The sequence below is a fragment of the Mus caroli genome, unplaced genomic scaffold, assembly GCF_978045245.1.
Source record: "Mus caroli unplaced genomic scaffold, Mus_caroli_1 scaffold_9, whole genome shotgun sequence".
Classification (NCBI taxonomy): Eukaryota; Metazoa; Chordata; class Mammalia; order Rodentia; family Muridae; genus Mus; species Mus caroli.
This window is the reverse complement of record NW_028227264.1, coordinates 42,512,513-42,538,744: the sequence shown is the minus strand read 5'-3', so window position 1 is coordinate 42,538,744 and position 26,232 is coordinate 42,512,513. Positions and strand designations below refer to the sequence as shown.

At 42.4% G+C, this 26,232-nt stretch overlaps 1 protein-coding gene and 1 pseudogene across 1 annotated transcript; both read right to left on the bottom strand.

Moving 5' to 3' along the window:
- Window positions 1–1,438: 1,438 nt before the first annotated feature.
- LOC110302331 (forkhead box protein R1-like) lies at window positions 1,439–7,210 on the bottom strand. The gene is given in 4 exon segments (XM_085843346.1): window positions 1,439–1,491; window positions 1,887–2,062; window positions 2,064–2,129; window positions 6,684–7,210. Coding segments are annotated over 4 exon segments (822 nt in total).
- A 4,248-nt stretch (window positions 7,211–11,458) lies between these two features.
- Window positions 11,459–25,449, bottom strand: LOC110302332 (disks large homolog 5-like; annotated as a pseudogene).
- Between the last annotated feature and the right edge of the window lie 783 nt (window positions 25,450–26,232).

Genomic DNA, 26,232 nt, shown 5'->3' with positions numbered 1-26,232 from the left:
GAAGAGAGCCTGTGAGATGCTATTGCCGAAGCCTAGTTGCAGCTGAAGGTCCCAGTGTATTGGAGATGCCAGTACCATGGGGTGATCACCAAGAACAGCAGCAAGAGTAGAGTGGATTAACCTAAGCTTAGAGTGCTACAGAGTGCAGAGCTGAAGAAGTGAAGCAAGCCCATTGGAGGTGCCCAAAAGTTCATGTGTGGATCCCAGACATTGAAACAAGAAGCTATATCATTAAAGTTGCCTTGGAGAACCAAGATTTTCTACATTCCAGAGCCATAGGTTATCCCCTGAAGAAAGCTGCTAACAGGGAGTGGAACCAGTGCAGGAAAAGAGAAGTTTGCAGTAAACAATGATGAAGTTGACTTGGTGTCATGGCTATTTCTGGTTGTCAACTTGACTATTTCTGGAATGAATTAAAAGCCAGAAAGAGAGGTGACACCTGTGAACCAGAGCGAGAGGATGGGGAAGACACATCCTTCTTATTCAAATCTTGGCATGGAGATCTTGAGGCAGATTGGCCATGAAAAGCTTAGGTCTAGGCAAGGTATACATGCCTTTAATCACAGGAGTTGGAGGAAAGCACATCTGAGTTCATGGTCAGCCTGGAACAATGCAAGCTCCACATTCAGGTGTGGTGGTGCAAATCTGTATTCTGGGCTACATCTTCTATAGGAGGTTACAGAAGGACATTGGAAGAAGGAAGACTCACTCTTCTTACCTGCTTTATTAGCTTGCCAGCATATGTGTTGGGACCTACTTCTTCAGGGTTCTAGCTTATACAGAGGTCTGGATAAAAGACTAGCCTTCTGGTACTGAGCAACTACTAGGTTTTTGGACTTCCCATTTACAACTGCCCATTGTTGGGTTAGTTGGACTACTATAGACTCCAAGTCTTAAAAATCAGTTGCTTTGTTATAGACTGAGCATGGCAGATCTTTTCTTCCAATGATATCTTGCTGTTTCTTTCTTCAGAGTTGAAGATTTTGTCATATGTGTTTTCCATTTGCTTACTTGGAGTTACACCCAGGAACTCTATATTATTTGTGACTATATCAAAGTGTGTTGCTTTCCTCATTTCTTCATCTGTTTATCATTTGAATAAAGAGCGCTAATGATTTTTTTAGTCCATTTTGTATCTAAATCTTCTGTAGTTGTTCTCTAATAGGCTACTGGAATCACTTACATATACTATCATATCATGGGCAAATAGCAATCCCTTGACTTTTTCTTCCTCATTTGCATTCCCTTTGTTCCCTTTAGGTGTCTTATTGATTATTGATTTGATGCTATCTGTTGTCTTGGTGTTTGTTGCTTTTATTATGTTTAGGACTGTATCTTGTATCCTTCTACTCTGGAAGACTTTTAACAAAAAGTTGTGTAGGATTATTCAGGATCCAATAAGATGATAATTTTGTTGTTGTTGTTGCTGAAGGAGACTTTAATAGTGCATGGCTGATTCATCCTGAAGGTCAAAGAGAACGGGCATCACATATGTAAGAGAGTTCAGAGGAGCTTGCAATCTTGACTTGCTCTGTCCCTGGTCTGCTATGCTATCTCACAGAGCTTAAGGCTCCATGGCTACCACTTTTGAAGCCTTTCTGCTTGCTATGGCAGAATCCTCTTAATAGATAAGCCCTCCTACTTTTTATCCAGCTCAAAGGCTATTTGAGCCAGGATTCTGGGCTGTGAGCAGAGCCAGAGGCAACCTCAGTTTCCCTATTCCTTGTACACAAACTCCCACTCTCATAGGAGGTCTCATAACTTAGAGGGTCTCAATCACGCCTGCCCTGCTTCCTGCAGGACAGTATGATCCTGGAAGGCATCTAGCCTAGAGTCTGGGCCTCAGGTTCCCCACCCTTGTGCTCACGCATGACAAGGCTTCACACCTGGCTGGCTCATGCACTGTTGGATACTTTGCAGCCGAGTGGAAGCCAAGGTTCGGGCCTCCTTGGAAAAGCGGTGGTGTCCCTCCTTAGTCAACTTCCAGAGGCAGGATGGAGGCCCGATGCTAGCCTCAATGCCCTGCTGACTTTCCGGCACTTTCTCAAAGATGTCTCAGAAACAGATTGTGATGGACTGTGTTCTTCCAGGCTTCCGGGGCTGTCTGGGAAAAAAAAGGAAAGTGCTCTCTGTGGACAGGGAGGAAAGAGTGAAGACAGGCATGGCACTCCTGAAAAGACACACTGTGGTCCTTGTTCTTCCCCAGGGCCAGGAGCCTCAGCTTCCTCTCAGGGGGAAGCAGGACAGGCTGGTCTGGAATTGCTCTTTGCCGGCAGAACCACAACTCAGCCTATGAACCATTGTTTTTCTTTTTCCTTCTTTCTGTCTTTGAGACAGTCTAATGTAGCCCAGACTGACCACTGAACTCACTGGGTAGCTGAAGATGACCTTAAACCCCTGGCCCTCCTCCTGCCTCTGAATCCTGAGTGCTGGGATCACAGGCCTGCACCACCATGCTAGGGCTGAGAAATGCCTTCTTCTAAGCCCAGTTTAATGTCCCCAGTCTCAGGCTCATTTTCTCCCCTCCCTCAAGGGCTGGGGATTTTGACATCGGGAACAAAGCAGAACCAAGAACAGGATTAAACCACCCAAGATAAACACTCTGAGGCACAGGGCTCTTTATCTAATACCAGGGAATGTTGCGGCCTGCCCGCAGTCCACAACACGAACGGTTCAACTGAGAATGGCAGTTCGAGCTGAAAAGAGAGGAATCTAGACGGGGCAGAAGAATGAATGGAGCTAAGACAAGATCCTGATCAAAGCTCAATTTTACTATTTCCAGACACTCAGTTATAAAGGAAGGGGGATGGAACCCAATATCCCGCCAAGTAACTCAGGGTCCAGTAGCAGGATGAACACGTGTGTGCCTCCAGGCAGCAAAGGCAGGGTCCAGCAGTAGGCGTGGCAGGACGAATGAGCAGGAAGCTCCACCCTTGAGCAAGCAGGTTCCAGGCTGGGGGAAGGGAGGCCACATCTCCTCCCATTAGTTAACAAAATAAACAAACAAAAAAAAGGGGCTGGCCTGAGGCAGAAAAATTATTTATGTTCAATAGTTCTGCCTGAGTTCTTAGGGCTAAAGAAAAAACCTGTTTCCGTGGGATTTCCTAACTTTTCTAATGGTAAACTGTATTTGGCTAAGACTGTCTTTATTATCCTAGTAAACCACTAACAGAATAGGCTCTGACTTTATAATGTTAATTAGTGCTGAATAGGTAACTACCTGTTTGCATTTTAAGTAGGGCGTTGGAACCCTGGCTAAGTTTAACTAAACAAATTTAGAATAACACTGAGCTGATAATCCTCCGCAATTTTGGATGACAGGCGGGGAAACAGAGAGAAAGGGTAAGACTGGCTGGCTCCTAGTACAAGGCCAGTTGGCTTTTTTTTATTTGGGTGGGAGGCAGTGAAGGGCTTGCCCTTTCGACAGTAAGGTCTCCAACCTCTCTCCCCCCTATTAATTAAGTTTAAATAGGCAATGCTTAACAGAGGTGATCAAATGATTTTCTCATCCGTGGATGAGTGGGCCTTTAACCTTGACTTGGGTGGACATTGACCTGATTCCTCCCGTGAGCTTTATAACAACTCACATCTGTGGCTCTTGGTATCTTTTGGGGAGGGGAGGCAGAGCCTTAGGTATTTTTGGTTTTTAGCTGGAATCAGATACCAACCTCTTTCAAATCAGGTGTGTCGCACAGGGAACTCAGAAACGGTCAAGCTGGACCTTCCCCCGCAGTAATCTCCTGCGCCAAGCAGTACCCATACTGTATTCATATGATTATGAATCAGTAGCGAGCGCAGTTCTGAGTGATGCGCGGTCTCTATATGAGACTTGTCAACCTCAGATTTAGCAAGGCCTAGACAAGAATTATGTCAGTATTAACACCATGGATTGTGGTTAAAAATAGGAGCTGGAAGTCTTTTCTCCTCATCCCTGTTATTTCCTAGCCTGAGGAACTAAGGACACCTTGCAGTAACAGCAAGGGTGAAAAGCCAGAGGCCAGCTAAGGGACTAAGCCCATCTCTATTAAAATAAGAACTAATCTCTGTAAATATATGAAATTTCTACTTCCCTAGCTCTCTTGGTAAATCTAAATCCTATCTCAGACTGAAAGCCACGTGCTGGGATGTCCTTGGAAGGGAGATTAGCAGTACCACCTGTTTGCTCTTAGGGGCGGAGAACCAGAGAATGTGGATTGACCTGCTTGAGAAAAGAAAGAAATCTAAACAATGAGAGGGTAGCAATGTAAATTTTCTGTTTGGAGAAGTCAAGGTACTTTATTTAGATGCAAATTGTAAAGCTAAAGCTAATCTCCGGCCTCTTGTAGGGGAATTGGCTCAGAGGAAAACAGCGTTTCTGGGAGGTTCCACTCCCAGCTGAATTTTAAGCACAAGAGGAATTTTAGTCTTTAGAATGATACTTACGAGAAGAGACAGAATCTGTGTTTACCTGACGAATTAATCTCTCTGGGAGCCACCGTGCTCCATCTTCATCTCGTGAAAAAACACAAACCGAGCCTCTTCCCCAGATTAGAACTGGATCCGGACCCTTCCATTCATTAGTCAGGGCGTCCTTCCATTTTACCAATGCATAAGAATTAGAAGTAACTGGGTGCCAGTGGCGTTCCGCTGCAGACTGACCTTTAATGTCAGTTTGCAAAAAGTTTAGGACAAATAAGGTGAAGGCAAGATGAGCCTTTGGTGACCTTGGGGGATATAGATGCCCCTCTTTTGTTTTAAAAAGCCAATTCTTTAAGGTGCTATGAGCACGTTCAACTATTCCTTGTCCCATGGGGTTGTAAGGAATTCCAGTTTTATGTTTGATACCGAATTCTTTACAGAATGCAATAAAGTTTTTACTAGAATAAGATGGCCCGTTATCTGTCTTAATAAGCTTAGGCAACCCCATGGTATTAAAGGCTTGTAGGCAATGATCAATTACGTTTTTTGAAGCCTCTGAAGCTTAATCTCAAACTCTAACTCGCTTAGCCGTGTGTCCCTATGAGTAGCACCTCCCGAAGTGGTGACTATAGGTGAAGCGGGAGATTCGCAAGAGGACCAATTCTCATTAAGGTAATGGGCAATTCCTCTATCTGAGTGATTTTTGTTAAAATTCAGTCCATCATCAGAGTTTCCACATTTATCAATTTTTGAGTTAAGAAGATCTTTTTCTGAGGAGGCCTTCTCTAATAGGCACTCCTCCTGAGATACCACAAGCTCTGCCTGAGGGCAATTTAGCCCTGGAGAAGTTGCATCTTTTATAGCATTATTTACAAGCGCCCAGAGGCCTAGGGTAAAATTATCTGTCTGAGCGATATTCAAGGCCTCACCAACTCTCTCCCAGGTTCCACAATCTATCATTTCTTCTTCCTTGAACCATGGACAACAGCTATCTATCTTATCTAAAAAATTTCTTACTAATTGTACTTCAAGCCTTACTCCTCTGGCCTGAAACAACTCCTGAAAACTAAAAAAACAACCGCCTGATCCATGACTTTAAACCCTTCCTTCTTCCACCTAAGCAGCTTTCTAAAAAGCTGCAGCACACCGCCTGTCTCCGTATCTAGTTCCGATTAACGAGCTGCTGACCCAAGCAGAAACAGTGTTGGGTTAGCACTGATTCAAACTTGATTCGTATCCTACCGCATCCTCAGCAACACTTTACAAAACTGAAATTTTAGGCTAGCGCTAGCATGTGTACCTGTCCGTTGCTCTGATGCTCCGATACGAAGATCCTTTCCTTTCTTGTGGAGCTCCACACAGCAGTCGTTTCTCTTAGCATCCCTCTGCCATTCTTCAGGTCCCAGTTCTGGCGCCAACTGTTGCGGCTTGCCCTCAGTCCACAACACAAACGGTTCAACTGAGAATGGCAGTTCGAGCTGAAAAGAGAGGAATCTAGACGGGGCGGAAGAATGAATGGAGCTAAGACAAGATCCTGATCAAAGCTCAATTTTACTATTTCCAGACACTCAGTTATAAAGGAAGGGGGAGAGAACCCAATATCCCGCCAAGTAACTCAGGGTCCAGTAGCAGGATGAACACGTGTGTGCCTCCAGGCAGCAAAGGCAGGGTCCAGCAGTAGGCGTGGCAGGACGAATGAGCAGGAAGCTCCACCCTTGAGCAAGCAGGTTCCAGGCTGGGGGAAGGGAGGCCACAAGGGAAGACCTCCCTCACACTTATGTATGACTATCAAAGCAAAAGGTTAGCTGGTCATGGTAGCGCATCCTTAATTTCACCACTCAAGAGACAGAGGCAGGTAGATTTCTGATTTTGAAGGCAGCCTAGTTTACATAGTGAGTTCAGTGGCAAGGAAGGTCTCTGAATTCAAGGCTAGCCCAGTCTATACAGTGATATTCAGGTCAGCCCGAGCTACAAAGTGAGTCCTTGTCTCAAAAAAAGAGGCCCTAATTTCAATGATCACACACACAGACACATACAATGCAAATTCTCAGTGAGACTTCCTTCACCCTTGGAGGTACGAGGTTCCGTGCCAGGCAGGACAGTCTAAGGGGCAGAAAGTGGGAGATGTTATTGGGGATGCTGGATTCTATTCTGGCTAATGTTTGGGGACAGGGTAGGAGAAACTGTTGACCCAGGAGAATTGATATCTGAGGGAAGGCTGGCTTGTAAGTGGCGAAGGGGTGGAGTGGTTATGTTCTTGAGCGCTGAGTAGGCATATATTTTGCTGAATGAAGCTGTAGATCTGCTGTACATTGAGGCCACAGGGGGAACTGTTTCTGAGTACCAAGGCAATCAGATGGAAGTAATGGAGAGGGGGCCGGGACCAGAGCCTCCTCTCTGGGCTGATGACTTGTGGAAGCCTCCACGGATTCTCGAGTGGGGCCCTTGTGGGAAGGGATGGGAGAGCCACAGAGGAGCTGTCGTCATAGTCCTTGGCCTCCTCCTCTTCTGTAGGCTCCAAAGCTTCTGAATGGCTGTCTTTTTCCTCTTTCAGGGCTGGATGGAAGGCAGGCAGCACACTCTGGTCTTCCTCTTTCACTGCAACCTTCAGCTTGCCGAGAGGATACATGATGTTTGGGTTCACCCACATCCACAGATTGGGCTTAATGTCTGGACCATCTTTATCAGGGTTGGGTATTTTTTCCAACGGCAGTTTTGATGGTTCAACAATTTGCAGTCTGTACAGGGCAAGTTTCTGCTCGGCCTCGGACAAGTGTGTCGTGGTGAAGGACAAGAAGCACTCGCTGCCCATATGCCAATCCAGCAAGTCCGGAACCTGGCCATGGAGGCTGGCCCAGAAGTCCTGGTCCTGGAATTTGGGGTCCACTTTTAAGGTAGAGGAGACAAGTGGTGCAGGGTGCAAGAGGCGGAAAGACTCGCCTGCGTGGAAGGTGCTTCCTCAAACTGCGGGCAATCACAGGTGGGAGCAGTCAAGAGCACAGCACCCCTGAAGACACTCTGGATTGCCTGAGAATTCATCCAGCTCGCGCTCATCAGGTTTTTCTGCCCCTGTGGATGTGGCTCAGCTAGTAGAGTGCTTGTCTAGCAAGTTCGAAGCCCGCACCTCCTAGCGTTTTTGGTTTTTTTTTTTTTTTTTCCAGTGTGTTTTTCTTTTTTGGTGGACTGAGTTGATGGATGTTCCTGTATTGATCCACACCTGAATGCCTGAAATGAAGCCTACTTGAACATCCTAGATGGTGTCTTTGATGTGTTTTGGGATTCAGTGTGTGATATTTGAATGAGTCATTTTCCCTCAATGTTCATGATGGAACTTCTTCTCTGATTCCCTTTTCATGTTGTATCTTTGTGTGATTTAGTTACCAGGTTGATTGTGGCCTCAGAGAAGGAGTTTGGCAATGTTACTTCTGTTTCTATTTAGAGAAGTATTTAGAGGACTATTGGTATTAGGTCTTCATTAAAAATCTGAGAGAATTCTGCACTAAAACCATGTGGCCCTGGCTTTTTTGGGGGTAACAATTTTTTTGATGACTTTCTTTTTTCTTGGGGGTTATAGGATTATTTAGTTACTTTACCAGATCTGGATTTAACTTATGGTAATTTGTGTCTGTCTATAATATCACCCATTTCTTATTGATTTTTCAATGTTTTGGAGTACAGGCTTTTGAAGTCAGTCCTAATGATTTTTTAAATTTCTTCAGTGTCCATTGTTATGTCCCCCTTTTCTGTTCTGATTTTGATAATTTGGGTATTGTATCTCTGCCTTTTAGTTCATTTGGGTAAGGGGTTGTCTGTGTTCTTGATTTTCTCAAATAAATAGCTTGGATTCCTTGACTCTTTGAATTATCCTCTTTGTTTCTAATTGATTGATTGATTTCTGTTTTATTTCCTGCCATCAAATCCTACCAGCCTCTCAATCGGATGAGGCTTTGCTTCACCCTGGGAACTGCAGCATGTAATAAAGAAAGTTCTTGCTGTTCTCTGTGGTGGGTGATGCACATGACAGCCTCACTAAAAACCCTGCATAGCCAGGTTTAAATGTATATTGAATTAGCCTACGATGTGGGTTGTCAGTGTTACCTGCAAGGTGCCATGAGACATTAACCAAGGTCCACTATATTTTTCACTTTGGTCTTTCCAGTCATATTGGGAAAAATTATAATGGGTTCATGAATACACACACACACAGACACATACACACACACAGAGTGAGTGAGAGAGAGAGACAGAGAGAGACAGAGAGACAGAGAAAGCATTTGTGGGAGATATGTTCCTTCTACTATATTGTCGCTAAGAAGGAACTCATGTTTCTAGGTTTGGTACCAAGGATGAATACCAGTTGATGCATCTTATCAGCATCAGTTGATGCATCTTATCAGCATCAGTTGATGCATCTTATCAGCATCAGTTGATACATCTTATCATTTCAACCAAAACATTTCATGAGCTCTTCATTGGTATTTATGTTCTATGTGATGTGTGTGTGTGTGTGTGTTTTATTGACATTGTGCAATTCTTTGCACCCTTAGAATAATGTGTAAATTAACAAAAAGACACTAAAAATTGAATCCCTGGAGGAAGCTAGGGGTGAGGGTAGCCTGGAGGTTAGAGTGACTTGAAAGCCCCTCAGGAGACTTTCTTTTCATTGTAGGTTTCACCTCAAATGCAATAGTGTTCATTATTTTATTTTTATTCTGCTGTAACCCCCAGACTAGGGATGAATCTACAACATTGTGAATGCTGGCAAATACTCTACCACTGAATTACATCTCAGGGCTGGAACCCAATTCATCTTCTGTAACAATTACAGGGCAGGCTGGATGAAGACACTCAGCTGACAATGTGGCCATCTCAAGACTGGTTCATTAGAGTGGCTTACAAAATGCTTTCAAGACTGGGAATGCTTAGCTATCTAGAGATAAAATAAGGAAACTCAGTCCACACTGTACATTAAGGACCATTTAGTCTGTTAAAGGCTGACATGGATTGACTCATGTCACACATGAAAGTAAAAAAAAAAAAAAATCCAGGTTAGTGTCTGCTTCTGGTAGCATTTACCAAACACACCACTTTACATGAGTAGACTTAGCAAGACACAGGATGTTCCAGTTTCTAAGATATTCAAGGAGTCCCCACAAATACAATAGTAACATGGTAGTGTGGTCTCAATCTAGTCTCACTAGGCTCACCTAGTTCCTAGTGCACTGCAGATGAACTTTTCTCTGTCAGTTTATAAAAACCAGAAGACCTAAAATGGAGAGTAAGCAAAGCCTCTATCCTGATACTCTGACTGCTGAGATTCTAAATGTTCTGTGTGTCAATACTATTCGTAGATTATTTCCTCCACACTCTAACTCTCTGACTAATCTCCAGTCTCAAATAATTACTTCCATTCCATTAATTGTACACCATTCACCTGGAAGAAGCCCTTCCTCGATATACTCCCAGATCTGCTATGGCAAAAGGTCAGTTGCAACTGTCCCTCCTAGGTTCCCCACTTGCACAGGCATGCTCTCCACCAGAAAAATGGGGCCACAAATGCAGGCTCCATTCACTGTAGCTGCTCTTGAGCTTCCCCCCACATTGCCCATGGTAAGATACTTTTGTTGCTACTAAGAGGGTTTCATCATCCCAACACAGCCTACAGGAGCCCAGTCTCAATTCTGAAATTTAAGGTTATACCTAATCTACATGGCCATCTTAGTTTAGAGGTGAAAGATCTGCTCTAAAATTGAAAATAAGGGATGCTGGGTATGATCCTGAGCATACAACCAGCAGTGGTGACATCAGAGCCCTGCACACACGCCAGGCAGCCTAGGAGAATGAGCATGCACAGCTCAAGCACCTCCACTTCCGCATCTCCTGAGATTTCTCCACTTAATTGGAGGTGATCCAGTCCACCTGATCCAGCACATGCACTAGAAGGACAAAGGGCACCAGCAGAAGGTGTAGGGATGCCTCACAGGTAACAGAATCTACTGCTCTCTCAAAAGACCCACATGGGGCCTACCTGTCATCTGAAACAGGTTATTATTCCTTCTTTTTGGCCTCAGTTTACTACACACAGGAAGGACTGCAGACATACAGTAGGAAAAACAGCCATTCACATAAATAAACATGACTCTAATCAGCACAAAAAACAAAGCAAACAAACAAATAAAAACTACAGCAAATGTATATTCAAGGACAACATCATCTACCAAATGCTATTTTAGAGCATAACTTAAAAAGCCATTAATTCTATTGTGTAGTTGTCACTGATGCTGCATTGCAAGTAAAACTGAGGCACATGGCTCTGGCCTTCCTGATTTATTTCCTATTCCTTTGTGAATGTTTTTATTTCCTCAGCAGCTGAAGAGCAATGAAGGTATATTACTCAATATTTGGTCCACAGTGTCAGTCAAGAATGTGTGTTATAGAGTGCTATATTTTAGGTGTAGGAGAATACATGTCAGCATGCATACAGTATGGCAGTGATTATGTCATAAAGTGTGTTTCCATGGGGTAAGCCACATTATTCACAAGAGAGCATCGTCTTGTATACCCCTTGATGACACTAACTTTACTCTATAGCTCAGTCTGCCTGGCACTTACAGAGATCCATCTCTGGCTGTGGGTTCTAGGTTTACAGGAGGGGCCAGAAAACCTGAATAAGGAAGATGGTCTTAAGAGTCAAGAGTTGTAAATCAATTTTATTTATTAGAAATACAATGTTTTTAAAAACAGGCTTTAAAAGTACAGTTAATATAGAGAAAAAAAGCAAAATCCAAACATGAAAACCAATAATTAAAACATATAACTTCCCAAAAACCTAAAAAAGAATAAAACAATAAAAACCAAAACTTCAACCAAAATCTCTCATAGAAAATTATTGTACATCAACATCCTCTCACTGCATATTAAGTAGTACAGACCTACAGCCTGTATCTTCTCTTGGACTGCTGTTGGCAGGGCAGTCACCTCAGTCCTCTCTCAAGGGGTGGTGCCAGAACAGGAAAGGTAATAACACCCTGAATCAACTGGCTCACTGGCTTCCTCCTATTCACACTGAGGAAATGAACTGCTTATAAGAAGATTCATCCAAGGAAGATTGTGGATGTTGGGGATGGAGTTCAGCAGGGGGCTCCTGAGGTGGAAACTCATTCTGCAGGAGGCTCTCTTCCTGGGCTGTGGAAATTTCAGCTCTTGCTGGAGTCTCTGAGACCTAGGAGAGGAAGGCAGTTATTAAGACACAGGCTTGTGTCTCATATGAGGCTATGTCAGTTCATGGCAAATACAGAAGTGGATGCTCACAGTCATCTATTGGATGGAACACAGGGCCCCCAATGGAGAAGCTAGAGAAAGCACCCAAGGAATGGAAGGGGTCCTCAATCCTATAAGTGGAACAATAATATGAACTAACCAGTACCCCCCAGAGCTCATATCTCTAGCTGCATATGTAGCAGAAGATGGCCTAGTCGGCCATCACTGGGAGGAGAGGCCCCTTGGTATTGCAAACTTTATATGTCCCAGTACAGGGGAATTCCAGGGTCAAGAAGTGGGAGTGGGTGGGTAGGGGAGCAAGGTGGAGGGAGGTATAGGGATAGCATTTGAAATGTATATAAAGAAAATATCTAATAAATAAATAAGACATAGGCTTGGTGGAGACCTAAATGTCAGCTCTCAGACTGCTGTCTCCCACCACCTCAACAGGACAGTTAACACTGATCTATTAACTGAAACCATTGCTGTTATATACAAGAAGGGCAAAATGTCAAACAACACTCACAAACACATGAGCTGACAAGCTGCCACTCAGACTTCTATCTGTAGAAACCAAGAATTGGGCAATGGGAAGAGACCTCATTGGATTACAAGAAGAAAGGAGAAGCCCACATGCCCACCAGATCAATGACAATGAGAAGCACTCATTGGTATTTGCATTTTGATTTCAACCCTGCAAGGTTCTTCCTCCCTCAAGTCACATGACCCTTGCATGACCTCTGTCCCAGAACCTAGAAGCTGCTCAAAGGTCTGCATAGCATCCCATGTATCATGAACACTTGCAGGAATGTGGCATGTTATTCATCTGTCACCTTTCCTAGACTTCAGATTAAAGCAGAGCAGCAAGGAACACTTGCCAATGATTTAGTTTCTCACAGAAGCTAACTTCCCAGAATATATGTGTATAAAAAGAGCAATGAACAACTACATTCCATGAGGTGGGTGGCTGGTTGGGAGTGTGGATTAGAAAGGTGGTAGGGGAAAGCAAAGTGAATCCAATGGGGCAAATGGTGTCAGACAGTATTAGCCTGACTGAGCTGATTGTCCCTACCTGAAGTTGTTGGGTCTCAAGGTTGCTGGTCTGCTTCTGTTCATCTTTACCATTCAGGTCCAAGTCAACCAAATATTTCTGAATGAGAGCCCAGTCAATCTCCCCTACCTTCCTCTCCTGCTTCAGTGTGATGGACAGCCATTTCAGGGAAGAAGAAATTATTGCTGCAGCCCAAACACCAATAAGGGTCCATGTATCTGCAAAGGAAAGAGGGATCTCCATCTATCCATGACCGCCCAATGCACTAGGGAAACATCAATTAGTACGGTGCAAATACCATCAGAGTAGATCAGTAGAACCAAAGGGAGGGAATTCTATCCTTGCGTTATATAACACTCAGCTCTCTAAAACACTGCCTGAGAACCAGGCTCTCAGTACTGCATAATAACCATGCACAATCAGTCTTCTGTTGAGAGGATTCTAAGGATGCCTGGAAAATACTGGGAGGAGTAATAGTCTCTTACAGATTTATGAAAACTGAGTCTAATATCCCAAGGCACACTGATGGCTAAAAGCAGAAGGGGTAGAACCAGAACTGCAGACTCTCCAGTCCAGAAACCAAGGAAGGCAGAAATTGCCATTCCACTGTTGATTGGCTTGCTAACTGGTACTTGCCTTCTTGAGCTCCTGGATGTTCTCTCGGGCTTCAATTTTCTCCATCTCTAAGTTGTGCAGAAATGACAGGACCTGGTTCTTCTTTAATGTCAGTTGTTCATAGAGCGGATTTAGCTTCTGGAAGGGCCTGGTCCTAGGAAGACAGAACTCCATGAACATGGGCTTTTAGGAACACATTTCTCAGGCTGAGTGCTGGACTACCCCAGCCATGGAAAGCACATTCTGGATTCTATATACTGGGATGATCTTCAGCTTTGAAAATTTGTTATCCTGGTCCAGGATAGCAGAAGCTAAGCATCAAGATGGAGGGTTCCCTGGATCCCTGTGTTGGTCTGGAAGTTGCAGTCTAATCATTTATGTTCTCAAGAGCCTAGGCCACAGGTCTTTGCCCACCAGAAACCTGTGATTACATTTTTTTCCTGTTTTCACAATTGGGGCTATAAATCCTGAATAACTTATACCATAGAAACAGACCTTACACATAATCCTGGAGACGTGATCAGACATCACCACACCATTGTGCTCAAGGGATACAAGTGTGTGGACAATTGTGATCACATAGGCAAAGAACAGTTTTGAATAAAATGGGGGCTCCAAGAATTCAGCACTAACATCACCTTGAAATTGTTAAGAAGATAAATCCTCAAACCAAAACACAGACCCCTAGGTTCCCAAGTGTGGAGGGAAAATTAAACATACAAAACTCATGCACATGTAGGTACATGTGCACACACAGACTCACAGACTTACACACACACACACATACACACACACGGAGGAGAAAAGGAAACAGTCAGAGAATGAGAGACAGAGGCAGAAACAGAGAGCACAATGAGATGCAAAAGAAATGTATGCAACATTACTGCCTCAGAGTATAAGGCACACAGACAAAGAGGAACAGGAATGAGCCTCAGGCCTTCTAGACATGCACTGAGAAGTACAAGGTGGGACCAGGCCCCTCTAGATACTACAAGGAGCTTCCAGCACTCTCTCACCTGCCAGGCAAGTACAAACACTCACCATAAACTCACATCACCTAGAACCTCACAAAGCCACATCCTGTCAAGTGCTTTCCAAATGCATGCTGGGAACTCACTCTCCACTGCCTCTATCCCTGAATTCTTCACTCAGAATACAAGTCCTTCTTCTCTACTGGAGGAAGCAGAAGAGTCCATTTCTCATCTCACTCCTGAACAAGCTTCAGGTCCTGCCTCTCCACTATAAAGCATTTATGGATATGAAGTTGGGCATAGGGACAATCTGGTGGTACAGCTTCGTAGAACCCACCTCCTTCAAAGGATAAGATGAGACTGACATTGCAGACCCAAGACTGATACCACAGGGTTTGGAGCAATGCATACCTCTTGTTCATGGATCCCTCTGTGAGGGAGATCAGGCTATCTCTCTGCTCATTTCTCTTCTGAGTAATGAGCTGCAGCTCTGCAGTCAGCCTCTCCTCTTCCTTTTTGAACTTCTTTCTCGCTTAGGACAGGTGCAGTGGATGATGTCTGTCTACCCTGTAGGTAGAAGAACACAAGAATACTTTCATGTAAGAAAGTATTTCATGCAAAGAGTCTAGACAGACCACCCAGAAAGAGATCATGCCTGGAACCTAGTGACACCAGAAAGAGTTGTCTGGGATTGAGATGTCTCCACAGTGGGTCTCAGTTCTACCATCACTCTAGAGAGACCAGCAGTTGTAAGCAGCCAGGTGATTCCTTTGTATATCAAAACATGCTCATCATGACCACAGAAATGGCTTCTCAAGGATTAGTATCAACTGCACTGTGTGCAACTTGGCTTCAGAGCCCTGAGTCCCGTGCTTTCACAAGTCACTATTCACAAGTACTGGAGTGCTTGGAGATGCTGAGATCTTCTACCCTGTTACTCTAGGCCCAGGACTTTGACTTAAAAAGTGACACACGTGGAGAACATGGCCATCACACTATCAAGTTCCCCCTACTGAAACACCAAACACCCAAGCAGTAACAATAGGATGCCATCTCTGACTGTGTATATCCACTCTGAGAGGTCTTTGGTTGTAGCACAGAGATGCCTGCCACCACAACTGGTGATAAACTGTTGTGAACTGTCAGTGAGAGGAGATGAGAGGAAGTCTGAGAACATAAGGTCATGTCCTGGACCACAGTTCTCTCTCTGGTACCACTGTCAGATAGCCACCGAAGTTAAAAGAACGATGGGAGAGAAGTGCAGTGATTCCCTTCCCTAAAATGGTGCAGGTTAGACCCTCTATGACTCCTGATGGTCAGTCAAAGTAAAGGCTTGGAGTTATTCTCAGGATAACAGCTTTGGCCTTGCCAACACCTGCCTTAAGGGATAGAGAAAGTAATGTTCTAAAATCCTTGATGTTCAAGAATTGTGATAATCATGGAAATTCTTTGTCTACCCAGAGGCTCCAGTTCCTGTACCCCATTACTAGAAAGGCCAGCTTATGCCAGCCCTGCTAAGAATCTCGACATCCACTTCCCAGGACTTACTCCACATTCTCTAAGACCACCTCTTTTGTCCTTCATTATGATCAGATGGAAGGCCAGTATCCTCCCTCCTCTCTCTAGTCTTTCTCCCATCCAAATTGGCTCTCCAAAAACAGTTTCTAAGTTAGGCAAACATGTCCATCAATGTAGAATCTAAACTCAAACTGAGAAATCTGAGCTTGTTGTTACTATTTTGTTTATTGTGTTAATCACAGGGGATGCCAAGAAGCAGCAGACAATAGAATGTCCAAGAAGGGATTCCTGATGTCATGGGCTACAGCCTTTGGCTCCTTGCTAATGCTCTCCCTGTAATGACAAGAAGCTGAGATACCCTTTCCTGGGGCATAGCTGTTGAGCACATTCTCCTTCCAAAGCTAGGGTTTGCTCTAGGCTTTATTGGCAATACCTACGTAATTCCTATGTGTCTGAGTTTTTCCTTTCCAAACCCTTCTCAGAAATGTTTCATCCTACCTTAAATTTTCCTCAATCAGCAATGTGAGCCCTTAAAACTACTGAGACATCACACCAGTTTGACTATGCAACCAAAAACTTCTCCTGTCTCATCATGTACAGGTGCATGAAACCACATCCAGGCAGAGACTTCAAGCCAGGTTAAGTGTGGGTGTGTGTTAGGGTGTACACTCATGAAGCCTTGTGCTTAGCATTTGATAGTTGCCCCAAGATACCTTAGGAGATCGATGTGCAGTCATCATGGTGCTGGCAACAATCTGGAGATCTGTTGGCAGAGGAAACTGAAATATTGGATCCACCAAATAAATGGCCCTCAGGCTGAATGTGGGCTCTCCACTCTGCACCAAAGTTACCAATCAGGATTGCTCTGTGAGCTATACCATGAGATTCTGTCTGGAAAAAAAATTACCAGAGGTGGGGCATGCAGGCAGAAAGTAAAGGAAAATACAACTGACATACATCAGTTGACAGAGCAAAGGCCTAGCATCTTGTGTATGGTTTCATGATTGGCCCCACAAACCACACAAACACCTTTCTCAGTTAAACAGAGATGGTTTATTAAATGTAGACCCTAATACTGATCAATCAGAACCATAGCTCAGGTTTTGGGTGTTGAGCTATGGCCCCAACCATCTATCTTTGTTAATTTTTTTAATTAGGTATTTTCTTCATTTACATTTTCAATGCTATCTCAAAAGTCCCACATACCCTCCCCTCCACTCCCCTACCAACCCACTCCCACTTCTTGGCCCTGCCTTTCCTCTGTACTGAGTCATATAAAGTTTGCAAGACTGATGGGCCTCTCTTTCCAATGTTGGCCAACTAGGATATCTTCTGATACATGTGCAGCTAGAAACACGAGCTCTGGGGGGTACTGGTTAGTTCATATTGTTGTTAAACCTATAGGGTTGCATATCCCTTTAGCTCCTTGGGTATTTTCTCTAGCTCCTCCATTGGGGGTCCTGTGATCCATCCAATAGCTGACTGTGAGCATCCACTTATGTGTTTGCTAGGGCCTGGCATAGCCTCACAAGAGTCAGCTATATCTGGGTCCTTTGAGCAAAATCTTGCTAGTGTATGCAATGGTGTCAGCATTTAGAGGCTGGTTATGGGATGGATCCCGGATATGGCAGTCTCTACATGGTCCATCCTTTCGTCTCAGCTCCAAACTTTGTCTCTGTAACTCCTTCCATGGGTGTTTTGTTCCCAATTCTAAGAAGGGGCAAAGTGTCCACATTTTGGTCTTTGTTCTTCTTGAGTTTCATGTGTTTTGCAGATTGTATCTTGTATCTTGGGTATTCTAAGTTTCTGGGCTAATATCCACTTATCAGTGAGTACATATCATGTGAGTTCTTTTGTGATTGGGTTACCTCACTCAGGATCATGCCCTCAAGGTCCATCCATTTGCTTAGGAATTTCATAAATTCATTCTTTTTAATAGCTGAATAGTACTCCATTGTGTAAATGTACCACATTTTCTGTATCAATTCCTCTGTTGAGGGACATCTGGGGTCTTTCCAGCTTCTGGCTATTATAAATAAGGCTGCTATGAACATACTGGAGCATGTGTCCTTCTTACCAGTTGGAACATCTTCTGGATATATGCCCAGGAGAGGTATTGCTGGATCCTCCGGTAGTACTATGTCCAATTTTCTGAGGAACCGCCAGACTGATTTCCAGAGTGGTTGTACAAGTTTGCAATCCCACCAACAATGGAGGAGTGTTCCTCTTTCTCCACATCATCACCAGCATCTGCTACCACCTGAGTTTCTGATCTTAGCCATTCTGACTGGTGAGAGGTGGAGTCTCAGGGTTGCTTTGATTTGCATTTCCCTGATGATTAAGGATGCTGAACATTTTTTCAGGTGCTTCTCAGCCATTTGGTATTCCTCGGGTGAGAATTCTTTGTTTAGCTCTCAGCCCCATTTTTTAATGGGGTTATTTGATTTTCTGGAGTCCACCTTCTTGAGTTCTTTATATATATTGGATATTAGTCCCCTATCTGATTTAGGATAGGTAAAGATCCTTTTCCAATCTGTTGGTGGCCTTTTTGTCTTATTGACAGTGTCTTTTGCCTTACAGAAGCTTTGCAATTTTATGAGGTCTCATTTGTCAATTCTCAATCTTACAGTACAAGCCATTGCTGTTTTATTCAGGAATTTTCCCCCTGTGCCCATATCTTCAAGGCTTTTCCCCACTTTCTCCTCTATAAGTTTCACTGTCTCTGGTTTTATGTGGAGTTCCTTGAGCCACTTAGATTTGACCTTAGTACAAGGAGATAGGAATGGATCAATTTGCATTTTTCTACATGATAACCACCAGTTGTGCCAGCACCATTTGTTGAAAATGCTGTCTCTTTACCACTGGATGGTTTTAGCTCCCTTGTCAAAGATCAAGTGACCATAGGTGTGTGGGTTCATTTCTGGGTCTTCAATTCTATTCCATTGGTCTACTTGTCTGTTGCTATACCAGTACCATGCAGTTTTTATCACAATTGCTCTTAGTACAGCTTTAGGTCAGGCATGGTGATTCTACCAGAGGTTCTTTTATCCTTGAGAAGAGTTTTTGCTATCCCAGGTTTTTTATTATTCCAGATGAATTTGCATATTGCCCTTTCTAATTCGTTGAAGGATTGAGTTGGAATTTTGATGGGGATTGCATTGAATCTGTAGATTGCTTTTGGCAAGATAGCCATTTTTACTATATTGATCCTGCCAATCCATGAGCATGGGAGATCTTTCCATCTTCTGAGATCTTCTATAATTTCTGTCTTCAGAGACTTGAAGTTCTTATCATACAGATCTTTCACTTCCTTAGTTAGAGTCACGCCAAGGTATTTTATATTATTTGTGACTATTGAGAAGGGTGTTGTTTTCCTAATTTCTTTCTCAGCCTGTTTATTCTTTGTGTAGAGAAAGGCCATTGACTTGTTTGAGTTAATTTTATATCCAGCTACTTCACCAAAGCTATTTATCAGGTTTAGGAGTTCTCTGCTGGAATTTTTAGGGTCACTTATATATACTATCATATCATCTGCAAAAAGTGATATTTTGACTTCATCTTTTCCAATTTGTATCCCCTTGATCTCCTTTTGTTGTAGAATTGCTCTGGCTAGGACTTCAAGTACAATGTTGAATAGTAGGGAGAAAGTGGCCAGCCTTGTCTAGTCCCTGATTTTAGTGGGATTGCTTCCAGCTTCTCACCATGTACTTTGATGTTGGCTACTGGTTTGCTGTAGATTGCTTTTATCATGTTTAGGTATGGGTCTTGAATTCCTGATCTTTCCAAGTCTTTTATCATGAATGGGTGTTGGATTTTGTCAAATGCTTTTTCTGCATCTAACGAGATGATCATGTGGTTTTTGTCTTTGAGTTTCTTTATATACTGGATTACGTTGATGGATTTCCATATATTGAACCATCCCTGCATCCCTGGGATGAAACCTACTTGGTCAGGATGGATGATTGTTTTGATGTGTTCTTGGATTCGGTTCGCGAGAACTTTATTGAGCATTTTTGCATCGATATTCATAAGGAAAATTGGTCTGAAGTTCTCTATCTTTGTTGGGTCTTTCTGTGGTTTAGGTATCAGAGTAATTGTGGCTTCATAGAATGAGTTGGGTAGAGTACCTTCTACTTCTATTTTGTGGAATAGTTTGTGAAGAACCGGGATTAGATCTTCTTTGAAGGTCTGATAGAACTCTGCACTAAACCCATCTGGTCCTTGGCTTTTTTTGGTTGGGAGATTATTAATGACTGCTTCTATTTCTTTAGGGGATATAGGACTGTTTAGATCATTAAACTGATCTTGATTTAACTTTGGTACCTGCTATCGGTCTAGAAACTTGTCCATTTCATCCAGGTTCTCCACTTTTGTTGAGTATAGCCTTTTGTAGAAGGATCTGATGGTGTTTTGGATGTCTTCTGGATCTGTTGTTATGTCCCTTTTCATTTCTGATTTTGTTAATTAGAATGCTTTCCCTGTGCCCTCTAGTGAGTCTGGCTAAGGGTTTGTCTATCTTGTTGATTTTCTCAAAGAACTAGCTCCTCGTTTGGTTGATTCTTTGAATAGTTCTTCTTGTTTCCACTTGGTTGATTTCGCCCCTGAGTTTGATTATTTCCTGCCTTCTACTCCTCTTGGGTGAATTTGCTTCCTTTTATTCTAGAGCTTTTAAGTGTGTTGTCAAGCTGCTAATGTGTGCTCTCTCTAGTTTATTTTTGGAGGCACTCAGAGCTATGAGTTTTCCTCTTAGAAATGCTTTCATTGTGTCCCATAAGTTTGGGTATGTTGTGGCTTCATTTTCATTAAACTCTAAAAAGTCCTTAATTTCTTTTTTTATTCCTTCCTTGACCAAGGTATCATTGAGAATAGTGTTCTTCGGTTTCCACATGAATGTTGGCTTTCTATTATTTATTTTGTTATTGAAGATCAGCCTTAGTCCATGGTGATCTGATAGGATGCATGGGACGATTTCAATATTTTTGTGTCTGTTGAGGCTTGTTTTCTGTCCAATTATGTGGTCAATTTTGGAGAAGGTACCATGAGGTGCTGAGAAGAAGGTATATCCTTTTGTTTTAGGATAAAATGTTCTGTACATATCTGTTAGATCCATTTGCTTCATAACTTCTGTTAGTTTCACTGTGTCCCTGTTACTTCCTGTTTCCATGATCTGTCCATTGGTGAAAGTAGTGTGTTGACGTCCCCCATTATTATTATGTGAGGTGCAATGTGTGCTTTAAGTTTTACTAGTTTCTTTAATGAATGTGGCTGCCTTTGTATTTGGAGCATAGATATTCAGAATTGAGAGTTCCTCTTGGAAGATTTTACCTTTGATGAGTGAAGTGCCTCTCCTTGTCTTTTTTGATGACCTTGGGTTGGAAGTCCATTTTATTAGATATTAGAATGGCTACTCCAGCTTGTTTCTCCAGACCATTTGCTTGGAAATTTGTTTTCCAGCCTTTCATTCTGAGGTAGTGTCTATCTTTTTCCCTGAGATGGGTTTCCTGTAAGCAGCAAAATGTTGGGTCCTGTTTGTGTAGCCAGTCTATCAGTCTATGTCTTTTTATTGGGGAGTTGAGTCCATTGATATTAAGAGATATTAAGGAAAAGTAATTGTTGCTTCCTATTGTTTTTGTTGCTAAAGTTGGCATTCTCTTCTTGTGGCTGTCTTCTTTTAGGTTTGTTGAGGGATTACCTTCTTGCTTTTTCTAGGACGTGGTTTCTGTCCTTGTATTGGTTTTTTCTGTTATTATCCTTTGAAGGGCTGGATTCGTGGAAAGATAATCTGTGAATTTGGTTTTTTCATGGAATACTTTGATTTTATACTGAGGCATTATATACGGTGCCATCTACAATGATGAAATTTACATTTTTCCTTCTAATATAATACTCAAACATGGAGGTTGTCTTTAATCACATATGACTTTCTTTTTCATTTTATGAGTATCTAGGAACAATAATTTGAATGAGATGGCCCCCCATGGGTTTGCATGTCTGATTCATTGTATTAGTCAGGGTTTTACTGCTGTGAACAGATACCATGACCAAGGGAAGTCTTATAAAAGCAACATTTACTTGGGGCTGACTTACAGGTTCAGAGTTTCAGTCTATTATCATCAAGGTGAGAGTATGGCAGTATCCAGGCAAGGCATGGCACAGGCAGAGCTGAGAGTTCTTTGTCTTCACCCAAAGATTGACTTCCAGGCAACTAGGGTGAGGGTCTTGAGCCCACACCCTCAGTGACACACCTATTCCAACCAGGTCACACCTATTCCAACAAGGCTACACCTCCAAATGATGCCACTCCCTGGCCCAAGAATATACAATCCATCACATTCCACTCCCTGGCCCCCAAAGACTTGTTAAAACACATGAGTCTTGATTTGTGAACTAGTCTTGGGGAGTCCTGGGTGGTCCTGGCAGCAGGTGTTGTTCTTTCAATGGAGTTGCAATCCCCCTATGCTCCTCCAGTTTTCCGGAAGTGCCCCTACCAGATTCCCTGAGCTCAGTCTAATGGTTGGCTCCAAAGGTCAGTTGCTGGCCACACCTCCCAAAGAACCATCACAGGAGGTTCCTGTCAGCAAGTGCCTCTTGACCACAGCAAGAGTGTCTGGTTTAGTGTCTGCAGACATTTTGGATTTCCAGGTAGGGTAGTCCCTGGATGGCCATTTCTTCAATCTCTGCTCCATTTGTCGTCCCTGTTCTTCCTTTTGACATGAATATTTTTGGATTAAAAACTTTGAGATGGGTGCGTGGCCCTATCCTGCAACGTAAGGCCATGCCTAACCTCTGGATATGGTCTCTACAGGTTCTATCTCCCCTTGGGTATTTCAGCTATATTTTTACCTAAACCATAGAAGAAAAATTTCCTATTCTAGAGAAAATAATACTTGCAAAATTAGAAGAATCAGTCTGAAGACCAGTTTATTAAAACAGAAAAGAGAGTCTCCTGGACATATAACAATCAAAACACTAAGTACACACAACTATAAAAGAATATTAGAAACTGCAAGGGAACATGGTGGAGGAACATAAAAAGACAGGCCTATCAGAAATCAATAACACAGTGAGGTTATGGAACAGGAACACTCTTCCTTTGCTGGTGGGAGTGCAAACTTGCACAGCCATTATTAGAATCAATATGGTAGTTCCTCAGAAAGATAAGAATCAATCTACCTCAAGATCCAACTTGGGTCTATACCCTAAGGATGCTTAATTTTACCATAAGGATATGCATAACTTTGTTTATTTTTGCTCTACTTATATTAACCAGAAACTGAAAATAGCCAATGCGTCCTTCAACAGAAGAACGAATAAAGAAACTGTGGTACATTTACACAATTGCGTATTACTCGGCTGTTAAAAAATGACATCATGTGTAGAATTCATTAGACCTGATAGGTTTTTCTGTGAGTGTGGTACTGGAACACTGTCCAATCCTTGTATGTTAGGTGGTGAGCCTACACAGGATACAGATAACATTATATGACTCTGCTCCATCTGTAGCATCTAATATGTTGCAGCACAATTAAATTCCTTCCCTAAAGAAAAAGTACTGCTATTCAAACATAAGTAAAACATCTTTGGGAAGATAAAATACTTGCTGATGCTACAGAATGAGACTCTACTGAGAAAAATGGATACACAAGGTCAGTTGTCACTATGAAGCTCAAGCTACCAGAAAGGAAGTGGCAATATATTGACTCAGGATCTCAGAGCTTGGTATTTTAGCATTACTGCGCAAAAAGTTTTGAAGCACAGAAGTGAAGAAATAAGCCACAATTTTGTACAGATACCCAACTTCTGAAAACACTGGTGTTTTTACAATGAGCATTGAATGCAGTCTGATTTGCAGCAGTAATCTTCAATAGACAAGCTGCTTTGTTGCTGCCTTTATGGACTTGGGTACCAATTGCTTTTTGTAATATGGTAAAAATATGGCAATCACATCTGCATTGATTTTATAACGTATTCAGATTGAGAATATGATTTTAATGCTGAAATCTCATGTACTTTGTTTTTAATTTCAAGCAAATCTTATTGTACTTGAATATGCCCTGGTTTGTTAACACACCTAGACTTGCTATAACTGTACACATGTAACAGTATGTATGTTCCTTCTAGGAAAGAAAAAAACACTAACCTTAAGTTATATCTAGTGATGTTTCTGTATCATTTAAGAAAAATTAAGACTATTGTTTCCTTCCCTTTCCTGTGCACCATTCAAAAATCATTCCTAGAAAATGTGAGTGCTTTAATGAGACTTTCTAGGAAGGAATGCACTGTGAAACAAAAATATTCTTGTATCTCAGTTTTGTGTAAGGTAAAAGCTCCTATGTTTTAAAGTATACTGTAGAAAGTCTCTTCCAAACTTGTATTTGAGCTCTGTTCATAGTTTTTTATTTAAACAGTTTAGACAAAACTGCTAGAAATTACAGCAACTTCCTGCATTAAGCAGTACATATACAGCTGTATTCAGCTTCATTGCATCCCCCCCCCCATGTGTACTGGTGATAGTGGGCATAAAGAGCCTGAAAGTGTATGCATGTACCATAACTTCTAGACTTAATATATTATGGAGTATTCAATAACCATTTTTTAGATGGTAGATAATAATTAAGATGGCTTAATTTCCTAGAAATAAAATGGAAAAATGGGCATTTTTTTTAAAATAAAGCTTATTAGATCATAAAAAATTGACATCATGAAGTTTGCATGCAAACAGATGCAATTACAAAAAATAATTCATTCTGAGTTAGTAATCCAGATCCCGAAATATAAATATGGTATGCATTCCCTTATGTATGGATATTAGCCATTAAATAACTGCAATCTGAAGACCTCAAAGGTTATATATAGAGGAAGGAACTGGGGGAAGGATCATTGATCTCCCTGGGAAAGGGAAACTTAATAGATTTCATAGGTGGACTTGGGGCAAAAGAAGATAGAAACAGGAGGAAAGAAGGTGAAGAGAGGGAGAGAATGAGGGAGAGAATTGACAGGCCTTTCAGGGATTATACGGAAACATGCTGCTGTGCATATATCCTAAAATGTATGCAGCTGATTTTGATGAAGTCTCCCAATAACAGGGTATACACATGCTCAGGCAAGGCAGTAAACATCTTGGCCCATGCAGCCGCACCTGCTTCCCACATCTCCCCCTTTCTGTTTTATTAGTAGCTCTGGGATCAGCATCTGTCTTAGGTTGCCCCCATCTGTGCCACATCCTTACCCATCATGGGAGTGACAAACTCACTTTCGCCATCCTGTTTTAGGTTGGTATGCGCACATGAGGGTCTTACTCGTCATTGATTACTGATCCAGCATTTAGAGCCAACTTTGGGGGGATGTTCCTGCTTCCAAGGCTGCCATAACCTGCACTAAGGCTCATTTATCAGCCCTGTGCCACCTTCACATACATGCCATCCACCAAAGCATTCCTCCACACACAACAGTCAGCAGGAGTGCTCAAAAGGCCATCCCTTCCCATTTTTTTAAGAATCCCACAGTTCCCTGGATGATCTCCATCCATTGCTTTGCAATTGCAATCTCCACACTGGTGTTGTTCACGGCAACAATCGATGCTCCCAATTCCTTCATCTTTGTGTCGAGATCATGACTCCAATTTCCTAACCGCATTGTACCAATTACACGCGACAGATTTGCAGCTCTGGAAAAATTCTGATACTGAACAGAGGTTACACACATTCCTGACATATGAGTAATGCAGGAAGCAAATACTAACTGCTCCAAAATATTCACCTGTTCCTGCAACCAATCCACTCTTTGGTTAACCATAAGGATACCAGCTTTCAAATTTATATTCCAGTGGAGCCGAAGCCCTGATTTCCTCTTTTCAGTCCCCTTGAAGGGAAGCTAGCATGGTGACTAGGTAAAAGCAAAATTTGAGCAATTCTATCTCCAGGGGAAATGGCAGACACCCCTCTGGGGGCGGAAACCATGATCTTATTTTTGTGAACACCTTATTACTTTCAAAACACAGAAGTACATAAAGAAAAACCTTTTATTCAAACTTGGCTATATTCTGTTCTATACCCCCATACCATACTGCCTTCTGTTCCCTGCCTGTTCACTAAATATTTTTTCCATATCTTTTCAATTCTTACTGAAATACAGATTTTATAGACATAAATTTGTAACATATTTACATAAAGCATACATATGCATACCTAATAACTTTAAGTGTTTTTATTTTACCCAAAACAATGGTCCCTTTCATAGTGTTGTTTTCCTTCTAATACTATTGGCTAGTCCTCCCACCCACTATATAAGACCATCTTTTCTCTTTTTCTTTATTTAAAGCATTCTCCTTTAATGGCTCAAGTTTCTACTACTGAGTCTTCAGGAGCTTTCCTGCAGGTTGCAATGTTTTATTCTGAAATACTAGGAAGGCCCCCGAAA